This window comes from Phasianus colchicus, chromosome 10 (genome assembly GCF_987193195.1).
Source record: "Phasianus colchicus chromosome 10, bPhaCol1.hap1.1, whole genome shotgun sequence".
Lineage (NCBI taxonomy): Eukaryota > Metazoa > Chordata > Aves > Galliformes > Phasianidae > Phasianus > Phasianus colchicus.
Genome location: NC_143445.1, coordinates 4,083,025 through 4,109,092, shown reverse-complemented (window position 1 = coordinate 4,109,092; position 26,068 = coordinate 4,083,025). Strand labels below are relative to the sequence as shown.

The window sequence follows — 26,068 nt, the reverse complement described above, 5'->3', positions numbered from 1 at the left end:
ACAGAATGGCCAGGCTTGGAAGGGACCTCAAGGATGACGAATCTCCAACTCCCCTGCCACATGCAGGGCCACCAGTCTCCACATTTAATACCAGACCAGGCCTTCCAAGGTCTTTTCCAACGTTGTGATTCCATGATTTAATAACTATAGCCAATATTCACTTTGCTTTTTTTGCTGGACACATTGAGCTGATGTTCTCGCAGAGAACGGTGAACTTGCTCCTCTGGGCAACACTTGGCGGGTCTGACAGGCATGTGTTCTCACACAGATATTCCTGAGCGCTCTTCCAACGCGAATTGTGCCAGCCTGTACACACTGTGCAATCCAAACACCTCTGTTCTTCGCCATTCTTCTCTCAATGCGTGTGACGTCTCCAGGGCCGTGCTCACGTTGGTGTGCACACAGCTGAGTTGTGCACACAGCCCCCCACACCCGCAGCAGCCCCGTAGCGCACGGGACGCGCCGCTCCCGCTCCCGCTCCCGCTCCCGCTCCCGCTCCCGCTCCCGCTCCCGCTCCCGCTCCCGCTCCCGCTCCCGCTCCCAGACGCGGCGCGCAGGCGCAGTGCCCGCCGGCGCCTCGCGACATGGCGGCGCTGTGCGTGCTGCGGGCGGCGCTGTGCCGGGCCGCCCCGTGGGGACGCCGCGCCGCTTCGGGCGGCTCCGTGCCGCAGCGCATCGAGGAGAAGCGCCGCGCCGCGCTGCTGGGCGGCGGACAGAGCCGCATCGACGCGCAGCACAGGCGGGTGAGGCGCTGGCGGCGGGAGGAGAGCTCCGGTCCGCCGCTCCCCGCCGCCGCGCTCCGCGACGGGGCCGCTTCCCCGAGGCGCCGTTCGGGCTCGCTCCGCCCGCCCGGAACGAAGTCAGCCCGGTGCTCCGGCGGACCGTGGCACCGAGCGGCGGGCGGGGCGGAGCGGGCAGCGCGGAGCCGGCACGGGAGCGGCGGCTCAGGCGGCGCGGGGCGGGCGGCCGTCGAGCTCGGAGGGACCGCCCGACCTCCGCTGCTCGGAACGGCGCCGAAGGGCTCGGGGCTCCCGGCGGAGCGCCGCCCCCAGCGGTCCGCGCTCACCTGGGGCCTCCGGCACCGCGCCTGGCGGACGTGCGGAGCGCCGCCGGCATTGCGCTGCGTTCCCGTGTCAGAACCGTGCGGCCGTTGGTGCCGCGCGGAACCTCAGCCGTGCGTAACGCCGCGCTGAGGCGCAGCCCGCAGAAAAAGGGCAGCCCGCGCCTGTGTGAGCTGCCCGCGCTGCCGGCAGGCGCTGGCCCGGCCTGGAGAGAAATCTGTGCGTGAGGCTGAGCTCCGAGATGAGCGGTGCCGTCACCGGTTACTTCTTGGCGTCATCGCTGCCGAGGAAGGGCGTGCGGAGCTGCCCCTGTGCTCCGCTCCCGGCCGTCCTGCGGCGGCGCCGCCCGGCAGAGCGCTGCCACGAGTCCCCTGCAGGCTGCGTGCCGCCTGTCCCTGTCCCTGGCCGCGCTCAGGTCCCGCTGAACGCCCTGCGCTGCTTTGGCTGTGCGAGGCTCCGCTTTCAACAATAGAACCGAAGGCCTTAACAGCATAGCGGCGTTCAGATGTGTAAGCAAGAACAGCTGAGATGCCATTATGTCTTGTGGAAAAGACTGAGGCTGTCTCCTCTCATCTCGTTGGAGTGCAGCTCCAATAGTCAGCCTTCTTTTCAGAGTCTCCTTGCATTGCGTTTCCTTGCTCACTGCTGGCTATGCTCCCAGCTTTGGGGGTGTGCAGTCAGTGGGGCAAACAGCAGATCTGGTGAGGGAACGTTTCATTAAACTGCACCCGGTGGTGTCTGGCAGGGCCAGGGCTGCCCATGGCTGCACTAACTGCACTGTGCTCCGTTTCAGGGGAAGCTGACAGCAAGAGAGCGGATTCTTCTGCTGCTGGACCCCGACAGCTTTGATGAATATGACATGTTTGTGGAACACAGATGTTCTGACTTTGGGATGGACTCCAGTAAGAATAAGGTATTTTTGTTTCACGTAACTCTTGTTTCTTTGTCCTCTGCTGTGTAGCCAGCCGTGGGATTGAAGATAAGTTCTTCTGTTCACCCACAGTTTGTTTTGGGTTTGGAAAGTTTGCAAATTTCCTTTTGTTGCTTGTAATTTCCGTGTAACAGCTCATGAGGTTTATTTTTATATCGTTTAAATTTGATTTTTTTTTTGTTTTAGAAGATTACCTGTTTGTTTCGAGTACTTCCTTGATTGCTGTCTTACGTTTGTCTGTCAAGTCAGAGATGCATACAGTGCAAATCCATTTTACATGTACAGATACATCTGCATTTGCATATATAATGTATATTATACAAATGCGGATCCTTCTGCCACTCTACAGATATCATTAGAGCTATAGTCTGAATTAAGTCAGATCTGTACGTAGGCTTGCCAAACTGCAGTCATTAAATCCTTTAGGGCCTGACAACGTGACGTGTCTGCACGTTCAAGCGGTTATGCTGGTTTGTTGGAAAGCTGCAGTCTGCCTCACTTATGCAGTTCTTGATATGTGGCCATATATCCTAAACCAGCAAGGTACGTGGGGTGCATTATGTAGAGGAAAAATTTGTGGCTGCCTGAAGTCTCTCACAGTGACATTGATGCCTGGTAATAAATTACTACTTGCAAGGAGTATTTTGTTGCTGTGTCCTGCAGAAGTGACTCGTGAACGTGCTGGGCTGTGTAGGTGGCTAGTGCAGATTAGCCTATTGAAGATGAACCTTCCTGTAGGTTACTCTGATTTGGAATGTGGTAGGAAGCTGCGCCAGGTGTGTCAGTGCCACACGCTGAGTGCAGTGACTGCAGTTTCAGATTCCACAGTTATTAAACCAGCTGATCGTTTTGCAGTCCTTCCAGTTGCCAGGCTGCGTGCTGTGGTGAGGGAGGGCTTGGTAGGCTTCCACCCTCAGAAGGGCTTCTTTTCATTTCCAGTGGCCAGGTTGCTGACAGGACTCAGTGCTGGAAGGATGGTGCTTGCTGAGTGTAGAAGGAAACATCTTTTCTTCTATGGGTAATTTCTTACTTTGTTCCTCCAGCAAACTGAGTTAACTCCTGTGTTGCTTTTCATCATAGTTCACCCCACAGCGTACCCCACAGTGCTGTTAACAAAGCACTGTCTCTGAAGATGAAAGGAGCAGTGAAGTCCTGAGAGTGACACCTGGGTGAACTTTTGCCTTGTCCTTCAGAATTCACCTTTCAGTGAGCTGCAGATTGTGTTTACAGAGCGCAGTTTCACAACAAATGACCTAATTGGTGGGCAGTGAGCTGGAATATTAGTTTAGCATTGTATTTCTCTGGGTTCCTGGAAGTTTCCAAAGGTAGGGTGAAACCTGTACTCCATCCAGGATGCTGTATGGGCTGTTAGGAGCCATCTTTGCAGTGCGGTGGCTGCAGCTGGAGAGGTGTTTAATGCTTTTCTGCATGCCAGGAGGTGATAGCAGTGCTGTCTGTGCAGCTTGAGAAAAGTCCCCAAAAGATGTGACCTCCCTGTGAATAAATTGCTTGGGTATAAATGAGCCTTAGAGCAGAGAAGAGTGGGTTTTTTTTGAATTTGTTTTTTTCCAACCTAGGCAGCAAAAAGCATTGAGATGCTTGGAATTCCTTTATGGCAGCACAGTTCCTCTGCTGTTTTGAAAAACATCCATATACTTACTTAAAAGTGAGACAACATCAGTAGGGAACCTTTAGGATTCACATGCTGTATCTCCTCTTTTATCTTTTCCCTTACTTACAGGGTAAAAAACGGGACGGTTCAAGCTGAAGTGTTTTGGATTTTGTATTTTATGACCTTTCTCAAGAAAGATTTATGTATGGTGCCCATTCTTTTAAAAACATCTGATTCTAATAAAATGTACATCCTGTCTCTGAGGACATGATTTACCTTAACTCTAGACATGCTGAAATTTGAGGGGAAAGTGCAAAACTCATAAATCTTTAGATTCATATGTAACTTTTATGTGATGTTACCTGCAGTGTTCTTTTCCAGTGCTGAAGCGAGTCTTTATGGAGCCTCCACTGCAAAAATAAAAACCAGTCCTTCCACAATCAGTCTTTACCTTAACCTTGTACTCAGTGCTTCTTAACAGACGTTGTTGCTATTTGGAGATATAGAGATCTATAATTATTTTTGATTTTTTTTTTTTTCTATTGCAGTACCCTGGAGACAGTGTGGTGACTGGCCGTGGACGGATTAATGGTAGACTGGCTTACGTTTTCAGTCAGGTATGTTTCTGTTTTTTGTTTTTGTAAATAGCATGAAGTTATCCTGTGAAATAAATACGCTGTATTTCACTGTGACCATGTAGTAATGTACCTGTTTACCACCTGCCATTAAACATAAGATAAACATAACATCCTGTGGGAGGAAGCAGTGCACTTTGAGACAAGAACAGGCAAAATAAATCTTTCCTAGACCCTTTTTTTGGTGGGAGTTGCAGTTGTAAGTAAGGTTGAGATGAAGCAAGTGATGAATGCAGCACTTATTTGGTACCTTATTTGGAGATGGAGATATCTCTGAGCGCATTGTGTTGCAAGTACTGAGAGCTCAGGCTGTGCCTGGTGTTGTGATTGGACTCCTGCAGCCATGGGCAGTCCTGCAAATGTCAGTAGAGTGCTTTGTGAGCCCTGGGAACCACCTTTCCACTTGGAAGCTGCAGGTCTGGGGCTGCCTGATGGAGATACCAACTGGAATTGCATTGGGTTGAATTTGTGATAAAGGGCACCTGAGCAACCCTGAACTGTTCTTCAAGTTTGAGCGATCTGGTTAGTCAAAGAGACTGATAGGTAGCATATAAATAGATAAATTGCACATTTTATATTAAAAGTATTTTAGAGGAAACAGCATAGGTGGAATTTATCTTGGATGAGTCTTAACACAGTGGAAGAAGAGCTTTCTACTGAGTTGTTGATATCTGCCTGTCTGTGCTGGGCTACCAAATAGCCTTTGTTCAAGTTGCTTCCATGGCCAGAGTGGTTGTTGCCATCTTGCTTGCACTGAGGCATGCACTGTGCCTGTTTTGTCTTGGGTATGTCGTTCTTCCAGGGGAGGGCACTCTTGTTATGTGGGCTCGAAGAGGAGCTGAACGGTTCCTTTGTTCAAATAACACAAGGTAGAGGGCAGTTCTTGTAAGGGTTTCAGTGTGTCCCTTCATCATGTGCTGTTTTTAAAAAAATTATTTTTTAAAAAGACTTTTTGGATCTCCAAATTCGGCTGCCACTTGAGATATTATTTCCTTTTTGCTTCAACTACTAGTCATCATGTTCTCTGCCAGCTGAGTTTGTGGGGTTTCTTTGAGAGAAAAACTCAGGGGGAATACATCAGTGAAGCTGACCAGAAGTTAACCCTGGGTGCCAGGTATCACCATCCCTCTTTCCTTCTGGATCAGCCCCAGGGCTCCTTGTTGCTCTTTCAGAATCTCACAGTGCAGTCCCAGAGGTAGCACCAGCTGTCCATTTTGGCTGGCATTGTTGCTGCAGCACCCATAAAAGAATAATAAACTCTTGGAGCATAACTCACAAATACAGAACAACGGCATGTTTTCATTTGTGATTTCTGCCTGTTTGCAGTTTTATCTTACTGCCACCCTTTGCAGTAGGACTCTACTTACTGTGACGTTTCTCAGGCTTACTCCAGTCCACTCCAGTATTGGTAACATCTCTGAAAGAGTAACATATATTTGTAGAAGAAGAGTGTTTGAAGAATAATAAAAGCAAATGAGACACACAGAGTGTGATTTGAACGTAGAATCTACTGGCAAATGCATAAAAGATCTTTTTACTTGTAAACAAGGTTGGATTGACCAAGGTTGATCTGCAGGCTGCTGTACAGAGTCATGTTGCCTTGGAGCAGTACGCTAAATGTAGAGCAGAGCAGGATTATACTGTTTACTTGACACGTTTTTCATCAAGGTCAGTTACTGGGATTCGTTTGGCTGCTTGTTATTGAAAAGATTCTTTCCATAATCTCAGAATTTGTTTTGTTTCCAGGATTTTACTGTATTTGGAGGCAGCTTATCTGGAGCTCATGCCCAGAAGATCTGCAAGGTAATATTTCACAATAGAAAACAGCAACAAAAAATTGCCAGTTTTCTTTTTCCAATCTGTTGTGCTAATAATTTTGGAGGAAATGCTTTGTAGTGACTTTAGTGGGCTGCGGTGGATGTTGCTGGCAGTCTCAGAATGCCTGTGTCCTTAACAGTGTGGTAGGGTGTGGGAGCACAGCTGAGCAGAGAAGTGTCCTCTGGGAGCTCTGCAAGCTGTTGTAAGTAATGTCTGCTTTAAGTTGATTTAAGTTGTGTGCGAAAAACCAGAGAGACATACAAATATGAGCATGGATTAACTAGCCATTGTCTGTGGGAGAAATACAGAATGACTTGGAAGTTCTGTTATGTGGAAATGTAGTATTTATGAAAAGAAGTGTAACAAGTAAATAATCTTAAGGCAGACAACAACGTAGAGGTCACCTTGATACTGAGCTTCTATTATCAGGCACGTGTGGCTGTTTGTCCTCATTTGCCTTCCTGTCTCACTGAAAAAGCTGGTGTTGGAATCCCAGGGGTGTGGAGGGCAGCAGCTGTTTCATGCATGAGTATTCAGTGGCATGGGCTGATGAAAACTTCCAGATTTTTTTTGCTATGGAATTGGAAACAAGGTGTATGGATCTCAAGGCCTTTTCTCCTGCTGGAAGTAACTATTTTTTGGCATAACCTCCTATGCAGTGAGGAGATACGAAAGTAGAAGACACACAGACTTTGGGCTCAGTAATAACTACTTGGCTTTACCAGCTCTTGATGTCAGCAAAGGTGTTTGTATTACCCTTTTACATCAGAGCTTTGAAATGTTTCTCTGTGATGGGAGTAATGTGATGGTACTGAGATGCCTTCTGCTGTTTTGCTTGTGACCTGTTACTTCTGGAACAGCAGGGAGTGGTAGCAGAACTGGAAGACATGAGTCCTTCCTAACTGATACTGTGTTTGCCATCAGCACCAATGGTGGGTTCTGAAGTTTGAAGGCTCTGTGTGCATCAGTTGCTCAGTCTGTGAGGCTGCAGCCTGGCAGTGCAGAGCTGCATGGTGTGGTATCTGTGTCACTTCTAGTTCTTATTGAGCTGAGTTCTGGGAAGCAGAAATCTGTTGTGGGAGACAGTCTTGGCTGCTGCAGATCCTATGGATTGCTTGAGGCATGTAAAATGAAGTGAAGTTGCTGCCCCTCAACAGGACTTTTCCCTTTGGCTCATTTTTCTGCACATTTTCTCCTGGGGTTGGGGTATTTGGCATCTTGCAGGGCAGGTAGGTCTGGGCTACAGGTGACATACTCCTTTTGCAGAAGAGCTGTCTGTACTGGTATGGCAAAAAAAAAAAAGTCTCAAACACGAGTAGTCTTAATGTGTATAATGACATGAAGAATTTCAGTATCTGGAAAAATCATGGAAGTAAAAAATGAATCCATATGTGTGTCCTTGGGAAATAGCAAAGTGTGTCAGTAAACTTGTTTCACTGACCTGGTTGGATAACAGGCTTCCTGGGAAGGCAATAAATGTCAACTGGTTTCTAATAAGGCATTTGATCACTCTGTGTGTAACATCCCTGTAAGCAAACAAGGCTGCTCATGGAGCCTCTGCTTGTTGTCCACACAGATGCTTTTAAAATGCAGAACTGTATTTGGTTGCAGAATCATTCTCCATGTCTGCCACAGTAGTGATCCAACTGTTAAATGAACATCCAGGCACAAAGTTTGAAGGATCCCTATTTTACATGCAGTGACTGCAAGTAGGAGTGATGCCAGCTGAGTGCTGCATAGAGACAGTTATCATCTATCCATGTTCAGGCTGGAATTTTGGTACTGCTGGAGTGTGTTGGTTTGAATGTTGTAATGTCCTTTCTGTTTTTCCAGGCAATAGAAAACCTGCTTTCTACTGTTGATGCTGTGAGCACTTTGAAAGACGGGGCTGAAGATTTAGAAATCCTAAAAAGTTAAAGATTGGATATGATTGGGTAAAAATGATTGCAAGGGCAGGAAAAAATATCAAACTAGAGACTGCCAGACCATGTGCAGTTCTGCAGGGAAATGGCTGAAGAACCAAAGCAAATCTTATTACTATATATGACTGCTGTAATGTTAGGAAAATGCCAAACTCCTCTGCTTGTGTCACTGTAGCAGAAGGTTTGGTGGTACAGTGTGGGTATGGAGATGCAGAGATGCACAGCTGGTAGGGCAGATAAAGGACACGAGGGGTTAAATGTGTGCCTTTTAGCCTCCAGTCTGAGTGAGGCTGTATGGGAACTGTTGAGTCCTGGCCTGACCCACTGATTGAACACCTGGGGAAGGACTGGTCAGCCCCAGGAGCACAGGTGAAGGCAGTGCAGCTGTGTGACTTAAACCTCATTTAAGGGCTGCCTGGCACTGGGGAAGGATCTCTTTCTGGAGATCCCTCCTTGGTGGAGCTTTCCCCTGCAAACCTGGAATCTTCTGATACGGGTGAGCGATCTTCTGCCCTTCCTTTATAGCACCTTCTTATTGTGCTGCTCCTGCCATCACAGCTTTGTTGTAATGTCTTTCCCATCGTATTGATCTCTCCAATTGCTACAGAGTCAAAATGCAGTATGTCAGTAAGCTATTAATGATTGTAATTAATGCAAGCAAAGGAGATGCGAAGTATATAAGCAGTTCAAAGTCTGTCACGTGATTTTCTTTCTGTACAGCTTGATGGGAAAGGGCTGCCCTGGTGTTGTAGCTTAGCTAGGTAAGTAACCAAGTGTCTGTTCATCACCAGGTCATGGATCAGGCTGCCATGGTTGGAGCACCTGTCATTGGGCTCAATGACTCGGGAGGAGCCCGCATTCAGGAAGGGGTGGAGTCGCTGGCTGGCTATGCAGACATCTTCTTGGTGAGTAGCCTGCTGGTTGAGCATGGGTAATGCTGAATGTTGTCCAGCACTGTGATCTGATGAAAAGCTCTGCAGGAGCTGCGCTACAACGTGGGCTTTGTCAGAAGAATAGAAAATGAGGCAATTTACTTAGAAAAAAACTATAAATATTTTTAGTTATTTTAGTGAATAACATTGATTCACACTGAGCTACAGCTCGTGTGTGTTGGGATGTAACTTCTTTCAAAGTGTTTGTGCATTTGTCTGAGACAAGTGGGCACGCTGTGCTTTGGAGTATTTTGTTAGGTGACTGATGGCTGTGATCCACCACTAGCTGTCCCTGTGGCTGCTCTGAAATACAGACCTGTTAAGAATTTCACAGAGCAGGCTTGCTTTCTGTGGGGGTTGATAAATGGTGAAACTTTTCTGCAGCAGAAAAAGGGACTTGAAGTAAACCCATCACCCTGTGCTCGAAGGTAACTTGAGAATGTGCATCAGAAGCACCAGTTGTTCTATCAAGGTGGTCAATGAGGGGAGGAAAAAAATGCAAGTAAGAGGTTTCTGTGCAAAGAACAGTTCTGAATACAATGGAACTTGTTGATGTTACCACTTGAGGGCATGCAGGACTGATTGGACTGGTGGAAGTTTTATGTTATACAGTATTTTTGTGGCTAAAGCAAGATTTTTCCTCTACACATACTATTGATCCTTTTTTCCCCACTAAAATGACATTATTTTATATGTCTATCAAAATGCATGGTTTTAAAGGATGATTGTACTTTGTGTAGGAATGAGAAATACCATTTATTATAAATGATAGGAAAAGTAGTAATCATAAACACTCTTACAGCTATTCTGAAAACAAATGACAGAAAGATTCCAAGGATCATCAGATGTCTCACTGACAGTTTTCTTTTTGCTTTAGTTCTGTGTGCATTTCTGGCTTTTTGGTCGGTGGTTTTTAACACACTGGCAGCTGCTTGAGTCACTGCAATCTGACGTTTGTGCCATTAACCCAAAGGACAAAGTTCAGCCTGCTTTCAGTTGTTTCTTTTTCACAACCACATGCTGTCTTGTTTTCCTGTTGCCTTAATAAATGGCAGACCATGGTCAACTATCAGCTTTGCTGATTTAGAATAGAATTACAGAATAATTCCAGTCCAGAGAGTCATCTGAGGGTGTACAGACCAATGTTCTGCCCAAACCAGGGCTGATTTTAGCAACAAACCAGGTTGCTTCATCTCATCTAGCCATGTTATGAATGTCTCTAGGGGCAGACACTTGGCAGCCTTGCTGAACTATTCTCATGGTGACATTTTTTCAGTTATCTCTTGCTGTGATTTGTACCACTTGGTTCTCATCCTTTCCTTGTGCATTTCCCAGGGGAGTATCATGCTTTTCCACAGGAGTCCCTCAGCACATCTGCAGGTAGCAGCAAGCCCTCCCTCTGGCTTCTCTTCTCAGTGCTCAGCAGCCCCCATTCCCATGGCCTCTTACTGCCTGCTGACTGCTCAAGTCCCATGACTATCATGGGGGCATCTTCCAATGTGTTCCAGTTTGTCAGAGTTGTACTGGGGCCTAAAACAGAGTGTGAGGCTCCATGTGTAACCATCAGAAGCTGGCAGTCTTGTTTGGAAATGCCTTGCACAGGCCTCTATTTCTAGTAAGTTTCAATACTTCAGACAATTGTGAGGTGCAGAAACGATAGGTTCACTGATGCTTGAAGTGTATTGCTGAGCTCCAGTTAATGCTCAAATCACTCATCTTTGGTTTACACAGATGCAGCATTCCTAGTGCTGCTGCTGACCACTGCTGTATGCTGTTTCTGATTCCTGTGGACCTTTTTACTTCAAAGCAGGCTGGCAGTGATGCACAGAGATCAAATTCGTTGCCACTTGGAAAATGTGACAAGTGAATTCCTTGCTTAGATATTTCCTTTCAGCATCATGCAGTGGTTTCTCAGTATGAGGTGTGATGTCTCCTTCTCTCTAATTAAGGCAGGTGAATGTGGTGGCAGTTCAGTTTTGGGAAGTAAACACACTTAATTTACTTCTGTCATTAAGACTGCATGTCTTTGTGTTTTCTGTTGCAGAGAAATGTTCTGTGTTCTGGGCTGGTGCCTCAGATCTCACTCATCATGGGGCCCTGTGCTGGTGGAGCTGTGTATTCTCCTGCTTTAACTGACTTCACGTTCATGGTGAAGGTAAGGGTGGAGCAGATCCTGCCTTGCTTGCTTGCTGGTAAAGGAGGTCAGTTACAGTCAGACCCCGTGTCAGGCTTTGCTTGGAGATGGGCTCCTGCTTTGGTAAAAGCCTAGAAACTGCTGCAGGAATATCATTAATACCATTGTGACATTACCAACTGTTGATGTCATGGATGGCAGCACTGAAATAGTCCTGTGTCATTGCTTTGCGTGTTGGATAGATGAAGATATGATTAATCTTTTGTCAAAAAGCACTTCTGTTTAAGCTTCACTTTTAAATAAAGGAGGTTTGAAGCATTTAATACAGAAGTGCTTAATAGATTTGCAAACTATAAACTGCTTGTGGGTGGTTGTGCTGCTGGCAGGTATGGATTGCAGGTGGGTTGTGGTGGTTGCTGCTCATGGCACAGACAGGGCATGTTGAAAAAGGCTGTGTCAGGTGGTTTATAGAAAAAGAGTTGGCCATGTCTGTGAGGAGCTTCAGGAGGATTTTTGTTAGTGAGTTTTTTTAACATCTGAAATCAGCGTATGTTGGTGGGGTGGGACGAACATTTCACCCTTTCACACTTTTTTTTTTTTGCATTTCATGCTAATAGTTGAACTGGTAGACCCAGAATTATTCTTTCTTATTCACTTCAAATTTAGAATCATAGAGTCATTCTGTGTTCCAGTTCTAAGTTCTGTCCATACACAGCAAAAAAGTCCTTCCATCTGTTTCTTTGGATGTCTTTTAGCATTTATGGGGCTTTCCTTTTTGTCCTAAGAAGTAGCTGTTGTCCTAAGAAGTTTACCTCATGATTTTTGTCTCAGGTTATTTTTCTGTATAAGCTATTAACATCTATAGAGATTGGCACAGAAATGGAAAATACATGCAGAAACTGCAAAATACACCTCTGGGTTGAGACTGGGTTAAATGAAATTGAATTCAGTTTATTCTTCATGGGAAGTCAAGAATAAATTTCCAAAGTAACCTGTAGGTAACTGCATTTTCTGTGGATTTTAGTATAATGTATTAAGGATTTTTTTAGGAAATCCTTTCCAGTGTTGAACGGTTTTCTTATTTTGAGGAAGGTCTTTCAGGACAGCAGCTTTCCTTTGCTGCCTTTGCAGCTTGGCTCTGGCATTTACACACTGGTTTTGCTTTATTCTCTCTCCTAGGATACATCCTATCTGTTCATCACTGGCCCAGATGTAGTTAAGTCTGTTACCAATGAAGATGTCACCCAGGAGCAGCTCGGGGGAGCGAAGACGCACACGGCTGTGTCTGGTGAGAGCTGGGAAGTTTTACTTCATGCTCTGATTTTCTTTAACAGAAGTGACGTGGCTGTTGGAGCTGCTGTGAACCTCATACTGATTCTTGTGGTCACGGCTGTCACCTGAGGTGACACTGCTGAAGCACAGGATCTTGCTGTGTGCAGGGCTCATACCAATCCCTCTTAGTGGAGGAAGATGAAGTAGGAAAAGTGGGAGTGTGGCAGAGTTCTGGGATTTGGAGGAGAAAGCAGCAAATCATGAACGATTGTACACGTGGAAAGGCTGTAAGAGGGCAGAGCTCACAAGGAAGGTTTGGGATGGTGGTTTTTGTGTGTTTTTTTCCCCAGAAATGTGCATGAGTTGAAGGATTCTTAGCAATCCCTTGTTTGCCTAGGAATGTTCTTTCCATTTGGCCTAGTATTTTTTTTTATTTTCTTTTCCTCTGGGGAGACTTGGTGTCTCCTTGATCTTGAGGCTCCAACTGGCTGTGGGATTTCAAACTCTGTGTGAACTGGACTGATGTGAACCAGAGCAACGTGTGTGCACCCCTCCCTCAGATCCAGCCCTTGTGAGAGAACACAGTGAACAGCTTCAGCATTGCACAAGGCTGGGATCCAGCTTGATCTGTGACAGCTGATAAACCAGTTTACACTGTTTTAAATACAAAATCAACTATCCAGAGCTCTTCTGGAAGAAGACTGACACAGCCACACATTTTCTAGGTATTTTTAACTGGTCAGATCTGATTGCTTAAAATTCCCAATTGTTAATAGCTTAAGTTTAAAGCATCTTGCTGTTCTTCCTTGTCTTTATGGATACATACTTGAAAACGAAACACTGCAAAGTAATTTCAATAACTGCTTCTTTCCAGGAGTGGCACACAGGGCCTTTGAGAACGACATAGATGCCTTACTTAACCTCCGAGAGTTCTTTAATTATTTACCTCTTAGCAACCGCGACCCGGCTCCAGTCTGTGAGTGCCACGATCCCAGGTAAGAGGAGGCTGGCTGAGCTCTCTGCTTTCTGACCACTGCATTTCATGGCTTCTCTGGCTCGACGGACATAAATGTGTTCTGCTAATTGTGTTACACCCTGGGAAAGTGTTTAGATATGTATGTGTGCATAACATATGTGCTCACCGTTAACATTACTTTATGAGAATTAAATTTGTGCTGTGTACAGGATCTGGGGGAAGTAATCTCTGTCCAGTTCACAGCTCTTCAGACAGGCACAGTGAGGCAGAAGACAGCACAGTAAGGTGCACTGGGGAGATCCTGCCCTGCTCTGTCAGTGATGTGTCTCTTGGGTAAGCTTTGGTCACCAAATGTAGAGGTTGGGATGGGATGGTGAGGTACAGGAGGCATTAGGCAGCTGACTGGAAGGCTTGTTGTGTAGCTGACAACAAAGGAAGGACTCATCACTTCAAGACTGGAAAACAAAAAAATGGCAAAAAGTGCCAAGAGATGGAGGGATGGCCTGGGAGTCAGCACAGCACTGGTTCAATAGGCAGCCTTGCTAGTAGCAGGACAGGCAGAATGTCAGTGGAATGAAAGCTGTTTAACCAAAGATCCAGCTGCAGCCTTAGCTCAGCCCTTCCTGTACACATCCCTAGAAGGTCTCCCCCCTCTCCTGTATGACATCTGCTCCTTTGTTCATCCTTTCCGTTCTGCACATGCATATGACTTGTATCTTGTGGTTTCTTGCACACTTGAAGATTTTAAAGTGTTGGGAAGGTTATCCTCTCTTTATGCTTCACTGTCTTGTAATGTCTTTGAAGCAGTTTTTTTCATATTGGTACAAATCACTGCTGTGGTAAATGAAATACATTGTTCTCTGTTAAGAGAAATAAGTGCCAACTGCTGTGAAGAGAATGGTCAGACAGATTGATTAGTTACTGGTCCTAATGTTTCCTGCCATGTTCATCTTGTACAATTGCTAAGCTGGAAGACTGTTCTTACAGTGCCAAACCCAGTATTACTAGGTGAGCATGGAGCACTATTGCTGAGCTGGGCACTTTCTTCCTAAGCATTCAGCATGTTGTACTGAAGTAGTCTGATATTTTAATTTCATTTACGGACACAACAGTCTGTTTTGTAATCAGTGTATCTTACATTGGGCAGTTTGTTTATTTGGGAGAAGCTGTCAGTTATCCCATGACTGCTAATGTATGGGAGATTGATTATTCTGTGTTATGGCAGATGTTTTATGCAGTGTCAGATATACTAGTAGAGGATCACAGTATAGTAAGTGCTCAATAATTTGTTTAAGAACTTCAATTTAGTTCTCTTTCTACATGTGAAGATAAATTTACTTGTGTGTATAGTATGATATCTCCAATATTGATCAAATTGTGTGGTCCTAATACTTAATATTGGTGATGCTTCATGTGCACATACTGACATCTGAGTGGACTCTTTTTGCCTTGAACTGATGGGTTGGTTCCTACTGCTGCTGCAGTCACAGTCCACTCCTCCCATTTCTTTCTCACTGGACCGTTTTCATGCCAGGAGAAATTGCCTCTAATGATGTAAATGAAACATTACATCCTCTCATCTTCATTGCTAACTCCAGTCATGTTGGTTTCTTCCCCCCTGCAGATAGGTTCTTTGTGGTTCTGATGACATCAGGTTTGGTAGCTGAAACCCCTGTTGGTTACAGTTGTTTCTTGTTTTGGATTCCATAAAAAATTAGGAAGTTCCTATGGTGATTGTCCTCTGCCTTTGAGAAGTGTCTGGTACACCCCATTTGTGTGATGTGATTTATTTTTTGTCTGTAAACAAGTTCTGTTTCCTCTGAAGCCTGAAGAATGTGCACGCGTTCAGGAGGAGCCATTCCTGGGAAACTCACACAGGTCCATTTTGCATTTAACAGAAACCACTGCTGACCTGGGTGAGAGTTTCTCAGGCTGTCGCAGGCTTCAGATGACTGCCTTGATGATGAGCAACAAATCTTTTCAGATAAATGGGATTTCAAACAGATAAATGAGATCTCAGCTTCGTGAGTCCTGGGACTCCACTGGCAAGCTCCAGATGTCCTTTATCTCTGACAGTTTGAGATTTTTATTCCCTGAGATATTCTGGGTAATGTCTTTGTTTGCCAGTGGTTGTTCATTTTAATGCCGTTCTGATTTCCATCTCTGCCTTATAGCTCTGTGAATTTATGGGAGCAATACTTTCATTTTTCCATTTTCCTTATCCTTTGGGATATCTCAGAATGCAATCTGGAGGTAACAGGACGATTTTGAATCACATTCGTAGCTACTTTCTGGGAAAGTAAAAGTTTCTGAATCCATTGTAACTTAACATTGATTGCGTTCCTCAGGTTAAGACTTAATTATATCGTTTGAATATATTTGCATGCAATTCTCTTAATTGTGGGAATACACTGGAAGTGCTGTTGTGGCTCTCAGCAGGGAGGTGTGTCTACTTGGTCCACTGCAGGTGAGTGCAGACGCAGCAGTGGGGCTGATGTTCCTGCTCTTTGCCTGAGATTGACAAACTGCAGATGGTGTTTCCAGTTTTAAATTGAACTTCAAGAGTCTTATGTTGTACTGTTTTAAAGTTGTTAAAACATAGAAAAGTACAGTTGTGACTCATAGCAACTGACATACACGCAGCCCCCCCCCACCTTAGGACTGTGAATGAGTCCAAAGACCCCATGAATGCCAGCACATTTTGTTAATGAAACTGTTGAAGGTGGGTAACTGACAGTGTGAGCTGCTAACAGGGTGTTAAACGTCAAGTTCTTGAAGTGCAGAGATGATGAGATATCCAGAGATACTTTAAACCCAGTGCTTAAACTGAAGAAGCTGTGAATGGATGTTCTGCCCTCCCACAAGTCTCTACCTGTTTGGTAGGGGTGAGAAGTATGGAAGTATGGAGAGGTTTCCAGTGGTTTATTTGGATCACAAGCATACAGTGTGGGCAGAGGCAGCATCAGAATTGTAAATGTGACAGGAATGACAAGAAGCCTTGCTCTGCCTGCTGCTGGAGAGGCCACTTCACCTATCTGTAAGCACTGCAGTGGTGGACTGTTGTGCTTCTGCACTACCAAATAATTTCCCCATCGCTGAGCTGTGTTCCAGCACAGGAGCATTTGAGTCCTCCCCGTTGCCCTTCTGGAGTCCCCTGTGTTGTGGGCCCCTCCTGCCAGAGGAGGAGCAGTGTTTCCAGGCAGTGATTTTGTAGACAAAAATACATCTCTAAAAGAGATGTCTCGTTCATCAAGAGATGGATCAGGCTTTCCTCCTCCAGGAGGAGCTCAGAGCAACAGGTAACCATGGGTGAGCCCTCAGTGGCCCAAAACATAACTGTCTGCTGCAGAGAGGACTGCTTTTTCCCCATGTCTGAGTAGCAGTTCCCATACGTGATGTTTCAGAGATGGCATTGGCACTTTTTTCCTGAGCTTTTGGTCTTGGTGTTCTTCTGATCTGTAAATGTTATTGCTTGGATTTGTTTTTGCAGTGACCGTTTGGTTCCTGAGCTGGACACAATTGTCCCCATGGAATCCACTAAAGCCTACGATATGCTGGATATCATTCGCTCTGTAAGTCTGCCAGTCTGAGTCCTGCTGAGAAGAATGTGAACATATCATGTTCCATATTAACATATCATGTGTATGTAGTTGTTAATAATGGAATGAAACCATGGATGGTGCCATTTCAGATCTGTTTTTCAGTCTTTGCAGGTTACTGTTTTTCCTCTGTTTAGCAACCATGCATGAAGGGACAGCAGCAATGGCAGAAGTGAGATGTTAGCAGGGGAAAAGGGTCTCAGTGCTTGTCTTCAGTATCAATCAAACAGCATGCACAGCTGTGCACATGAGTACTGCTGTATAAATCTAATGGAATTTTACTAAAGCAGTATAGGCATTGTTGGGAATTCTCTTGCCTAGCTTTGCCTAATTCATTTTTTGTCAGTTTGAACGACTTAATACATTGCAAACAGCTGTGCAGAGAGAACAGGATTGTAAAAAACAAAAACAAAAACAAATCCAAAAATCAAACAAAACCCAGTTCTGTTATGTGTAACCGTTACAGCCCTGCAGAGCAGCTGGGGGTCCCAGTTCTGAATGTTCAGGTTCCCAGGTTTACCCAGGATCCTGTGGTGGATGACAGACGTGGGAAGAGCAGCCTTGTAGGCAGTGAATACAAATGATGGCTGGGGGGAGTTCAGCTGAGCTCATGGCATCCTTCCAGACCTTTCCCTTCTGCTGTTGTATCTGTCTGTCTCTCCCCACACGCACACGTTCAGCCAATTCTTTTTAGTGTGCAACTGGCTGCATTCAGATCCATTTTGGTGGGTTAAGAAAAACTCAGAATGGGTTTTTAATCTGCAGGTTCTTCTCTTCTGAATGTCCCTGCTCTCCAGTCTGTGTCAGAAAGTGAGGTTTAAAAATTCTGAAGTGAATTAGGAAAAAAGACCCACAGTCACAGACTTTGAGAAGTTTTAAGGAAACTGCTTAAATAATAAATAATTGAAACTTTTCATCCATCAGAAGGGATGGGCAGACTGTGGTGTGTGTAGAAGTCGCCGTCAAGAGCTGCAAAGAAGGCATTCAGGGTAGAACTCAGCAGGAGAAGAGCAGAAACGCAGCCATGTGTAGGTGTCGCTACTGCTCCATCTGGAATGATCATCTTTGAACTTGAATATTGATGCTGCTCTCTGTACTGGTGGATGTCACTTTGCAGAGCGCACATGGGGACTTCCAGCTCAGGGAAGTGCAGCTGCAAGGGTTTGTGTTTGCAGTGAGATCTTTTTGGCACGGCGTTCTCCTGCTGTGTAGAGCAGTGCTTCTCTGCTGTGGATGATGACCTCTGCTGACAAGCAACACTGCTGTTCAGCACAGAGGTCATCATCCACAGCAGAGCATGATACATGTAAGGAAATGCTCTGGATTTGCAAAGCAAAGTATGAATTAAACAGATAATGAAAAGTCCCCAAGTTCCAAGGAGTATGATTTGCCTTTTGCTGCTGGAAGCTGTCTCTTAAAGTGCAGTCTGTCAATGGTGTGCTGAGGGTAAAAATGGTGAGCATCTGATTGGGATTTCTTTGGTAAGTCGGAACAGGTTTACTACAGAGGAAATGCCACAGAGATGATTTTCTCTGCTGGGATGCTGAATTGGCCATTCTGATAGTAAATGCAGTGCTAATTACTTTAAAGACAAAAAGATCTCTTCCTTTTTTATTTTATCCTACAAGTTCTGCTAACAGTTCTCATACTATCAGCTGTGTGTCTGTGTACGTAAATACACATGCAGACATCATTCTAAGGGCTCTGCCAACCTGTCCTCCTTACAGATCGTTGACGAAAGGGAGTTCTTTGAGATCATGCCATCCTACGCCAGAAACATCGTTGTGGGGTTTGCCAGGATGAACGGGAGGACAGTCGGCATAGTGGGCAACCAGCCCAAAGTAGCATCAGGTTGGGTGCAGCTGTGTGCTTCTGATGTGCTGCCTCCTCTCGGTTTGGTTTTGTTTCCTTGTTGCCCTCTGTGTAAGGCTGGCTGGCTGCCAGATGAACCCTGGATGGTTTGTGTGGCCTGCCACTGCTTCATGCTGCTTTCCTAATGCCTTTTTGTCTGACATCTCACAGTTGTGCAGCTGTGTGACTTGCCTGTTGCATTGTTGCAATAAGACCCGAAAAAAAGGTTAATTTCTTTATCAACATGATGGTCTTGCTCTTGGGTAACTGAAGGGCTGCCCCATTCATCCCTGGAGGTGTTCAAGGCCAGGTTGGATGGGGCCCTGGGCAGCCTGGTCTAGCATTAAATGTGGAGGTTGGTGGCCCTGCGTGTGGCAGGGGGGTTGGAGCTTCATGATTGTTGAGGTCCCTTCCAACCCTGGCCATTCTGTGATTCAACGATCCTGGAATTTATTGTGTGCTTGGCACTGTTCTGGAGCATCCAGCATCGTTAGCTTTAATATCAGTTCCAAAGAGAAGGCCACCAAGGGTCTGGCAGTGGCTGAGACTGACTGATTAAGCAGAATCTGGAGCCTGCATGCTTGCTTCCACAGCATCAGAATGCCCCAATCTGTTCTGTAGTGCAGCTCTTCTGAAAATGCAGTGTTCAGACAAGTGTGTGGAGCTCACACAATTCAGACATGAAGATACAAACATCTATAACTTAGATCACCTTTTTTCAACTGCAGAAGGGATTTTGCTTTCTCTCCTTAACAGCTGGATAACTTCTGAGGAGACTCAATGCTGACCAGCCAATGCCTTGGCTACCACAGTACCCGACAGTCACTGGGTTTTAATATTATTTTAGTCTTCAGATGGTATTCTCAATTTGAAGATAATGTTTGAGGCGTCCTTACGTGCATCTGGTATAGGTTTGATATACCAGCACATGTAATTCTAAATGGCAGTGACACAGAACAGAAATACTTTGCAGCTTTTTCCCAAAATGCCCATCTTTCACAATGCATTAGTGCCTTTGTTTTTTAATGTTTTTTAATTGTTCCAATGTGACTGACTGGGGGAAAAATAATCAAAGAAAAAATTACAGAAAAATAATTTAATTTACAAGGATGTGATTTAAACTGTGACTTTTTGGCATAGGGGCTGTCTGTGCACAGCAGTCACTGTGGGAAGAGATGGAAATTGCGTGCTGTGTTTCAGAAGGATGAATGGGTGCCAGGTGATTGCAGCTGGTGGTCAGCTTAGTGCTCAGACAGCAAACCTTGATGATGATCTCCATGTTACTGCAGGCAGGATTTTTTGTTTTGCTTTCTTTTTGAGAAGACAATACAGCTTAACTACAGCATGACTTCGATGCTGCCTTGAATTCCTGCCTACAGCAGTCATTTACACCTTGCTCTGTTTTCTCCAGGGTGCTTAGATATAAATTCTTCTGTCAAGGGAGCCCGCTTTGTTCGCTTCTGCGATGCATTCAACATCCCTCTCATTACTTTTGTGGACGTTCCTGGGTTTTTGCCAGGTATGCTGTGTCCTTGTATTCCTATTGGTTGTGGGGTGGGGGAAGCAGCAGGAGGTGGTGGTGCTAAAACTGATCTTAACAACTCTGTAAGAAGAGCTGTTTACTGTAAGCTTAAATAAGCCAGACTTTAAAATGTTACTCAGTAAGTACAGCAGTCATCACAATAAGATATTGAAATATGCAAATTATGTTCCAGAAAAATGAGTGCCTAAATAAGGCAATGCTGTTGTTTCTTTGTGCTCTGACAGCTCTGCAGGGCTTTGCTGAGGAGCACAGCGGTGCTGAGGTCAGGCTGGAAGCACTGGGATGGGTGTAGCTGGCCAGGCCTGGGTGTGGGTAGGAAACCGTCACCCCCCAAAAGCTGTGCCCTGATGTTTGGGATTACAGCTCAGTTGCAGAGTGGGTGATTGTGGCCTGTCTCACACCGTGTTCTCTGGAGATACCCTTGTCAGAAACGACGTGGAAGTCACTTTTTTCTCCTTTACTATGATGAGGCTTCGCTTTGAAAGCTCAGGTTTTTTCATGCTCCAAGCATTGTTCAGATAAGAACATCCATGAGTTAAAGGGTTTGAGATTAGACTTTCCTCAGCATTAGTTACATGAGCAGTTAATGTTAAAATGAAAACTAGAAAACAGCCTGTGTGAGGAATAGAAAGTCTCCGATAGAATGGAATACGAAGTTAACACTAGTATAAAAATGGTTAAGGCTTCCCTCAGGGCCTCTACTGGACATCAAAACATCAGAATGCTGCTGTCAGTTTCTGTTGCTTGCTTTACCATATATGTTATGTGTTTTATCAGTGAGGCAATAGAGAAGGTGTTAAGGGAACCTCCTATTCCTTCTTGACCGCTTTCCATTCTCTCCTGTTGTTGCTGCACTCTCCTTTTGGATCACAAAGCAGCTTGGTTCCCCTTAGAACTTTAGGGCTGCAGTGTGGACAGATACAGTCCAAGTACAAAGCTATTTGTGTGTCACTAATTGTTAGAAATATTAACTTACTGTGGTGTAATAGAATGTTGTCTTAGAAGCAGATAAAGGGAAGACAGAAAAACAGAGCTGAAGAAAGAAGACTTGAACCTTTACACTGATTATGAACTGTTGTATTTCACAGAGTTTGGAAAGATTAATACATTGCCATTAGAAACATCAATTGAAGTAATGTATTCTGAGTGTGGTGGTCACTACTTCTCTGTTCAGTAGGGTGAGAGAAAGAATGTTCATTGAGGTGTACAAAACAATTCAGGCAGTGTGTGCAGACAGCATTTAAGGATAAAAACACAGAACAAATTTGGGACCAGATTGATGTCCAGAATTCACATTAATTCACGGTGTAAATGGTTTCAGTAACAGCTTGACTGAGGTTATATTCAAAGCACTTGCAGTGACTGGCTGCTCTGCTTTAGGAGTGAGTGAAGTACTGCCTGCATTGCAGAATCTGTGCTTGCCACCTCCTGGGTGCAGGCTGAGGATCTCAGCTGTGTTCAGGCTGCTTCCTGCAATAAGACCTGGTTGTTCTGATCTCTGGGAAGTTCTGTAGCTTGGCTTGTCCAATGGTCTGCAGGGAAATGTAGGAATCCAAAGTGAAATATTGCAGTTAAGACATTCATAAGTATAGGCATGCAGTATTAGGCAATCAAATTACACTTGAAATCAAGCTTCCAAATTTAAAAAAAATCTCACAAAACAAATTTTAACTTTAAAAATAATTTTCTGTAAGATGGATGAACTGTCAGACAGCAATTGCAGAGTTACATGCACAGTGGCCTGAAATGCAGAATTGCTAGAAATAATGTGCATATGGTTGCCATTTCCAAGTGTTGCTCCTTGAGCATGTCTCAACCAATACACGTGCCTTGTTGTGGCACCTGGGACATCTTTCCCATTGTGGCAGACAAGTAGGAATACTGAGGCAGAGCCCTCCTGTGCAGGTGTGTGGGCACAGAAGGCAGAGAAATGCCATGCATCCTCTGGCTGTGAGTCGTCTGGAATCAGCTGTCCTCCTTCCTATGTATGCAAAGCTTTTCTTTGGTTTCCTAGATTCTGTTAAAGGCATTTCCAGAGTTAATTTTATCAGTTCCTCTGGTCGTGTTCCCTCAACTGGCTGTCACAGCTGGGGCTGTTAGTGCTTAGATTTTTATTTTTAAGGTAATGATTTGCTGGACCTCAATATAAATTTGCAGCTGCTGGATGCTCTGATAGGATCTTCAGAGAAGTTATGATCCTAGGCCTGTGTCTGGGCAGATCTTTGTAGAACATCCTCTAAAGCAGATGACTTGTATTCCTATTTGCTGTGTGCTGTTGGTCTCCAGAATTACTGGCTGTGAGATTCCTTAGAGAAGACTCCATGCTCTGTCCTTTAAGGGCCGTGGTCTTGGGCTTGCTTGAAGGAGGCATGGGTCTTTGGTGTGTGGTAGCCAAGCTGCCTTTCCTTATGCACTAGAAGAAAGAGTTTTGGAAGAGTGCTGCTTTCTGGAAGTGAATGTGGGTTGCATGTTCCTCTGCTAATCACATTTGGAGTACTGAAAACTATGGAATATTATTCTGTTCCTATGAAGAGACCATCTGGTGAGCATTGCATTTCTGTGACCTTACACTCAGACTTCATGCTGCTCTTGGCGACGTATTTTTCATTGAGTTGCTCAGCATCTAGTGGAGAACATCACCTGGGCTATTACCTGCTATTAACAAGGCTCTGGTTGTTGTTAGTGTGCTCCTGGTAATGACAAGATGAAGACAGTTGCCTAATTGCATGTGAAGTTTTTGTGAACTTCCTGGGGTGACAGATGTGATTTCTGCCATTTGCAGGTACCGCTCAGGAGTACGGAGGGATCATACGTCACGGTGCAAAACTACTGTTTGCTTTTGCAGAAGCAACTGTGCCTAAAATTACTGTAATCACCAGAAAAGTAAGTTGGTATTAATTCTGGGGTGTTATTTTATAAAGTGAGTTCCGCTGTCACCAATAGCAGTTCTGGTTACATGAAGCTTCTTACTTCTGCCCCACTTCTGCCTTCTGTAGTGGTCGCATCTCAATTTGTCCTGTTTGGTAACACCTCTTCATGCCAATTTACAAGTGACCATTTCTTCTATTCTCAAAATATTTTCACAGTTCATTTTGTCTCTGTGCTCCTCCAAATCCATGTTTCTGCTCTTTGTTTTCTCCCTAGAAAGCCTTTAGTCAAGTATTTGTCCTCTCATCTGTGTCACCCCTCTGCAAGAGGCAATCTTTGCCATCTTCTCTGTTCTTGCAACTTCAGGCTCCAGTTCCAGAAGCAGTGCTTATTGTGTCTCTTTCCTGTTTGCTTTGCAGATTTAATGCTTCTGTGCTTTTCCTTCTTCCATGTACTTTTCCTATACCCTCCTTGGGTTCCTTTTCTCTTTTTTGGAAGGTACATGACACGTGTTTCTCTAAGTTCCTAAAAGGCTTAGCTAAACATCTCTCTGCTTTCTCCTTTCCTGGTCTGTCCCTCCTGTTCTGTTTTTTGTTTTTGTTGTTTGGTGGTGGTTTGTTTCATTTGTGATAGGCTTTTGACAGCAATGAAACTGAAATAGCTTCTCAGGTTTCTCTTCCTTTGCCATGACTGACTGTTGCCATTCTCTTCTTCCCAAGCTTGCATCCTTGCTTCACTTTAAGTACTGCCCTGAAACACTTGGCTGTAGCTTGCTCTGCAGTTCTGCAGTATTTGTTTACCATTGCTGTCTGGACCACTTCCAGGCCCAGAGTGGAGCACTGCAGAATCTGAGTGCTGCATGCCCTGGCCAGGAGCTCCCAGAAGCACGCTAGCTTATTTGAATGCACGTGCAGGGCGAGGCCTGGTGCTGCATACAGGCACTGACTCCTCTTTTCTGCCTTCAGAAAGGTTTTATATTTCAGTAGCTCCCTTCCTGCTTTTATGTGGTTTCAAGTTTGTGAAGCTTAGTCCTAGGAGATGGTTGCAGGCAAGTTTTTACAATTCTTTATTGTTTTTATGAGTGGGAATGTCTTGAGTGTGTGTTTGCATAGACTCAGTGTCTAAACTAGCATGTTGATGGACCAAATAACAGCCACTCTTACAGGTAAAAATGTAGCTCCACTTGCTTGTTGTTGGAACAGTAGAAGTTGCAAGAGGAAAGTAAATTGTTGCTGTGGGAGGTCACTCACACTAACGAATCCCTGGGGTTTTGTTCCAGGCCTATGGCGGTGCCTATGATGTGATGAGCTCGAAGCATTTAAGAGGAGATGCAAACTATGCCTGGCCGACGGCAGAGGTGGCAGTGATGGGGGCAAAGGTAAATAAATGCAGGCTGACTCACACTGTGTGCAGCAGCCATTGCTGCTCACCGGCACAGAGGCTGCTTAGTGAGAGGAAGACTAGTGATACTTTATTTGCCCAACGCCCATGCGGTGTGTGGGGGTGGTAAAGCAGACATCTTTGCCCTGTATGGGTTGAATACCTGTGGGCTTTATCTTCCTAGGGTGCTGTGCAGATCATTTTCAGAGGAAAAGAGACAGATGCAGAGGCAGAATACGTGGATAAATTTGCAAACCCCTTTCCGGCAGCGATGCGAGGTACTGTTATCACGTGTATTGTGTCCCTTGTTTTGAGTTTGCCATTGCTTGTAGTTAATTTTTAAGCATTTAGTACACATTTTGCTGTAAGTTATTTAGCTGAGAAATTTGTGTCCAGAAAAGTCACTATCTGGTCACTATTGTGACCAGAAAACCAAACTGCCCATCCGAATGGCTTTGGATGGGAAGAGACTGGAACAGTGGGGACTGCAGTGGAAGGCATACTTTCAATTTTGCAATCATGAGAAGCCTCCAAACTCATACTGTTAATTGAAATTATAGGTGCTTTGGCAATCTACTTGATGGTTCTAGATGCTGACCGGTGGCCCTGAGAAAGGGTCTGGTTCAGTTCAGTGGTTTTTCTCAGAGCTTCTTGGTGTGAATATTTCTGCTCTTCTTATAAAAGGACTTTTACCTCTAGCTTTGAAGCATTACCTGTGCTCCAGAAGGCAGTTCTGTAGGCTCTGTAGTCAGGTCTGCATTTTTCCAGTTATGCTGCTTTGCCCAATTAATAAGCTTTGTGCTTCATTTAAATCCTCTTAATAGTGCCCCGGAGCTGGGACAACTTAGTCAAGCTCGTCATCACAGCTAGTGTGTACAGCATTGCTCCCTTTGGTTTGCTGTTACTGCTGTTAGAGCCAGGAAAAAAGACTTGTGAGCATGCAAAGTTAAGGGATTCTTCTAATTGACAATTAAGTCAAACTAATTAATAGTAGAGATGATATCTCTAAGATATTTGCAGTAACAGGGAAGCATGCAGTGAGTAAAGCCCACTCCCTAAGTCATCTTTTTTGGTTGGCTAACTTTTTTGGGGAAAAAAAGTTTCTTGTTTTAACACTTGACACAGGAATATTTTCTCTACAGACTATTCTAAATTCTTAAGTTAATTTGTAACTTGTCAACAGCTGATCCCAAGATTTATTTTAGGTTTGTGAATTTAAATCACAGCCTAGATAAGAGGTTAAGAGGCAAGCTCTTCGTGTGGTTTGTTTTTACAGGGTTTGTTGATGATATCATCCAGCCTTCGACCACCCGCATGCGCATCTGCCATGACCTCGATGTGCTGGCAAGTAAAAGCCAGGCCAACCCCTGGAAGAAACATGCTAATATCCCACTGTGAGTGAGGAGGGACCCAGCCCTGGCAGTGCTCTGAATGCAAGTCCTTTCTGTGACATGGCAGTCTACTCTGCAGTAGAAGTATTTCATTCTGATTTTGTTAATGCTTTTCAATAAATCATAGTACATACCTCATTTAA

General features: G+C 44.9%; 1 protein-coding gene across 2 annotated transcripts; it reads left to right on the top strand.

The window, feature by feature from the left end:
- Window positions 1-562: 562 nt before the first annotated feature.
- Window positions 563-26,068, top strand: PCCB (propionyl-CoA carboxylase subunit beta). Of its 2 annotated transcripts, none has more exons than XM_031596583.2 (15): window positions 563-743; window positions 1,855-1,974; window positions 4,153-4,221; window positions 5,986-6,042; window positions 8,771-8,884; window positions 10,956-11,066; window positions 12,225-12,333; window positions 13,192-13,312; window positions 16,784-16,865; window positions 18,620-18,743; window positions 20,155-20,262; window positions 23,069-23,169; window positions 24,434-24,532; window positions 24,719-24,812; window positions 25,811-26,068. In XM_031596583.2, the coding sequence occupies exons 1-15, from the start codon at window positions 585-587 to the stop codon at window positions 25,930-25,932; spliced, it is 1,590 nt and encodes a 529-aa protein (XP_031452443.1). In that variant the 5' UTR covers window positions 563-584; the 3' UTR covers window positions 25,933-26,068. The 2 variants fall into 2 exon arrangements, with proteins under 2 accessions (XP_031452443.1, XP_031452444.1); XM_031596584.2 differs by lacking the exon at window positions 563-743 and adding an exon at window positions 1,396-1,570.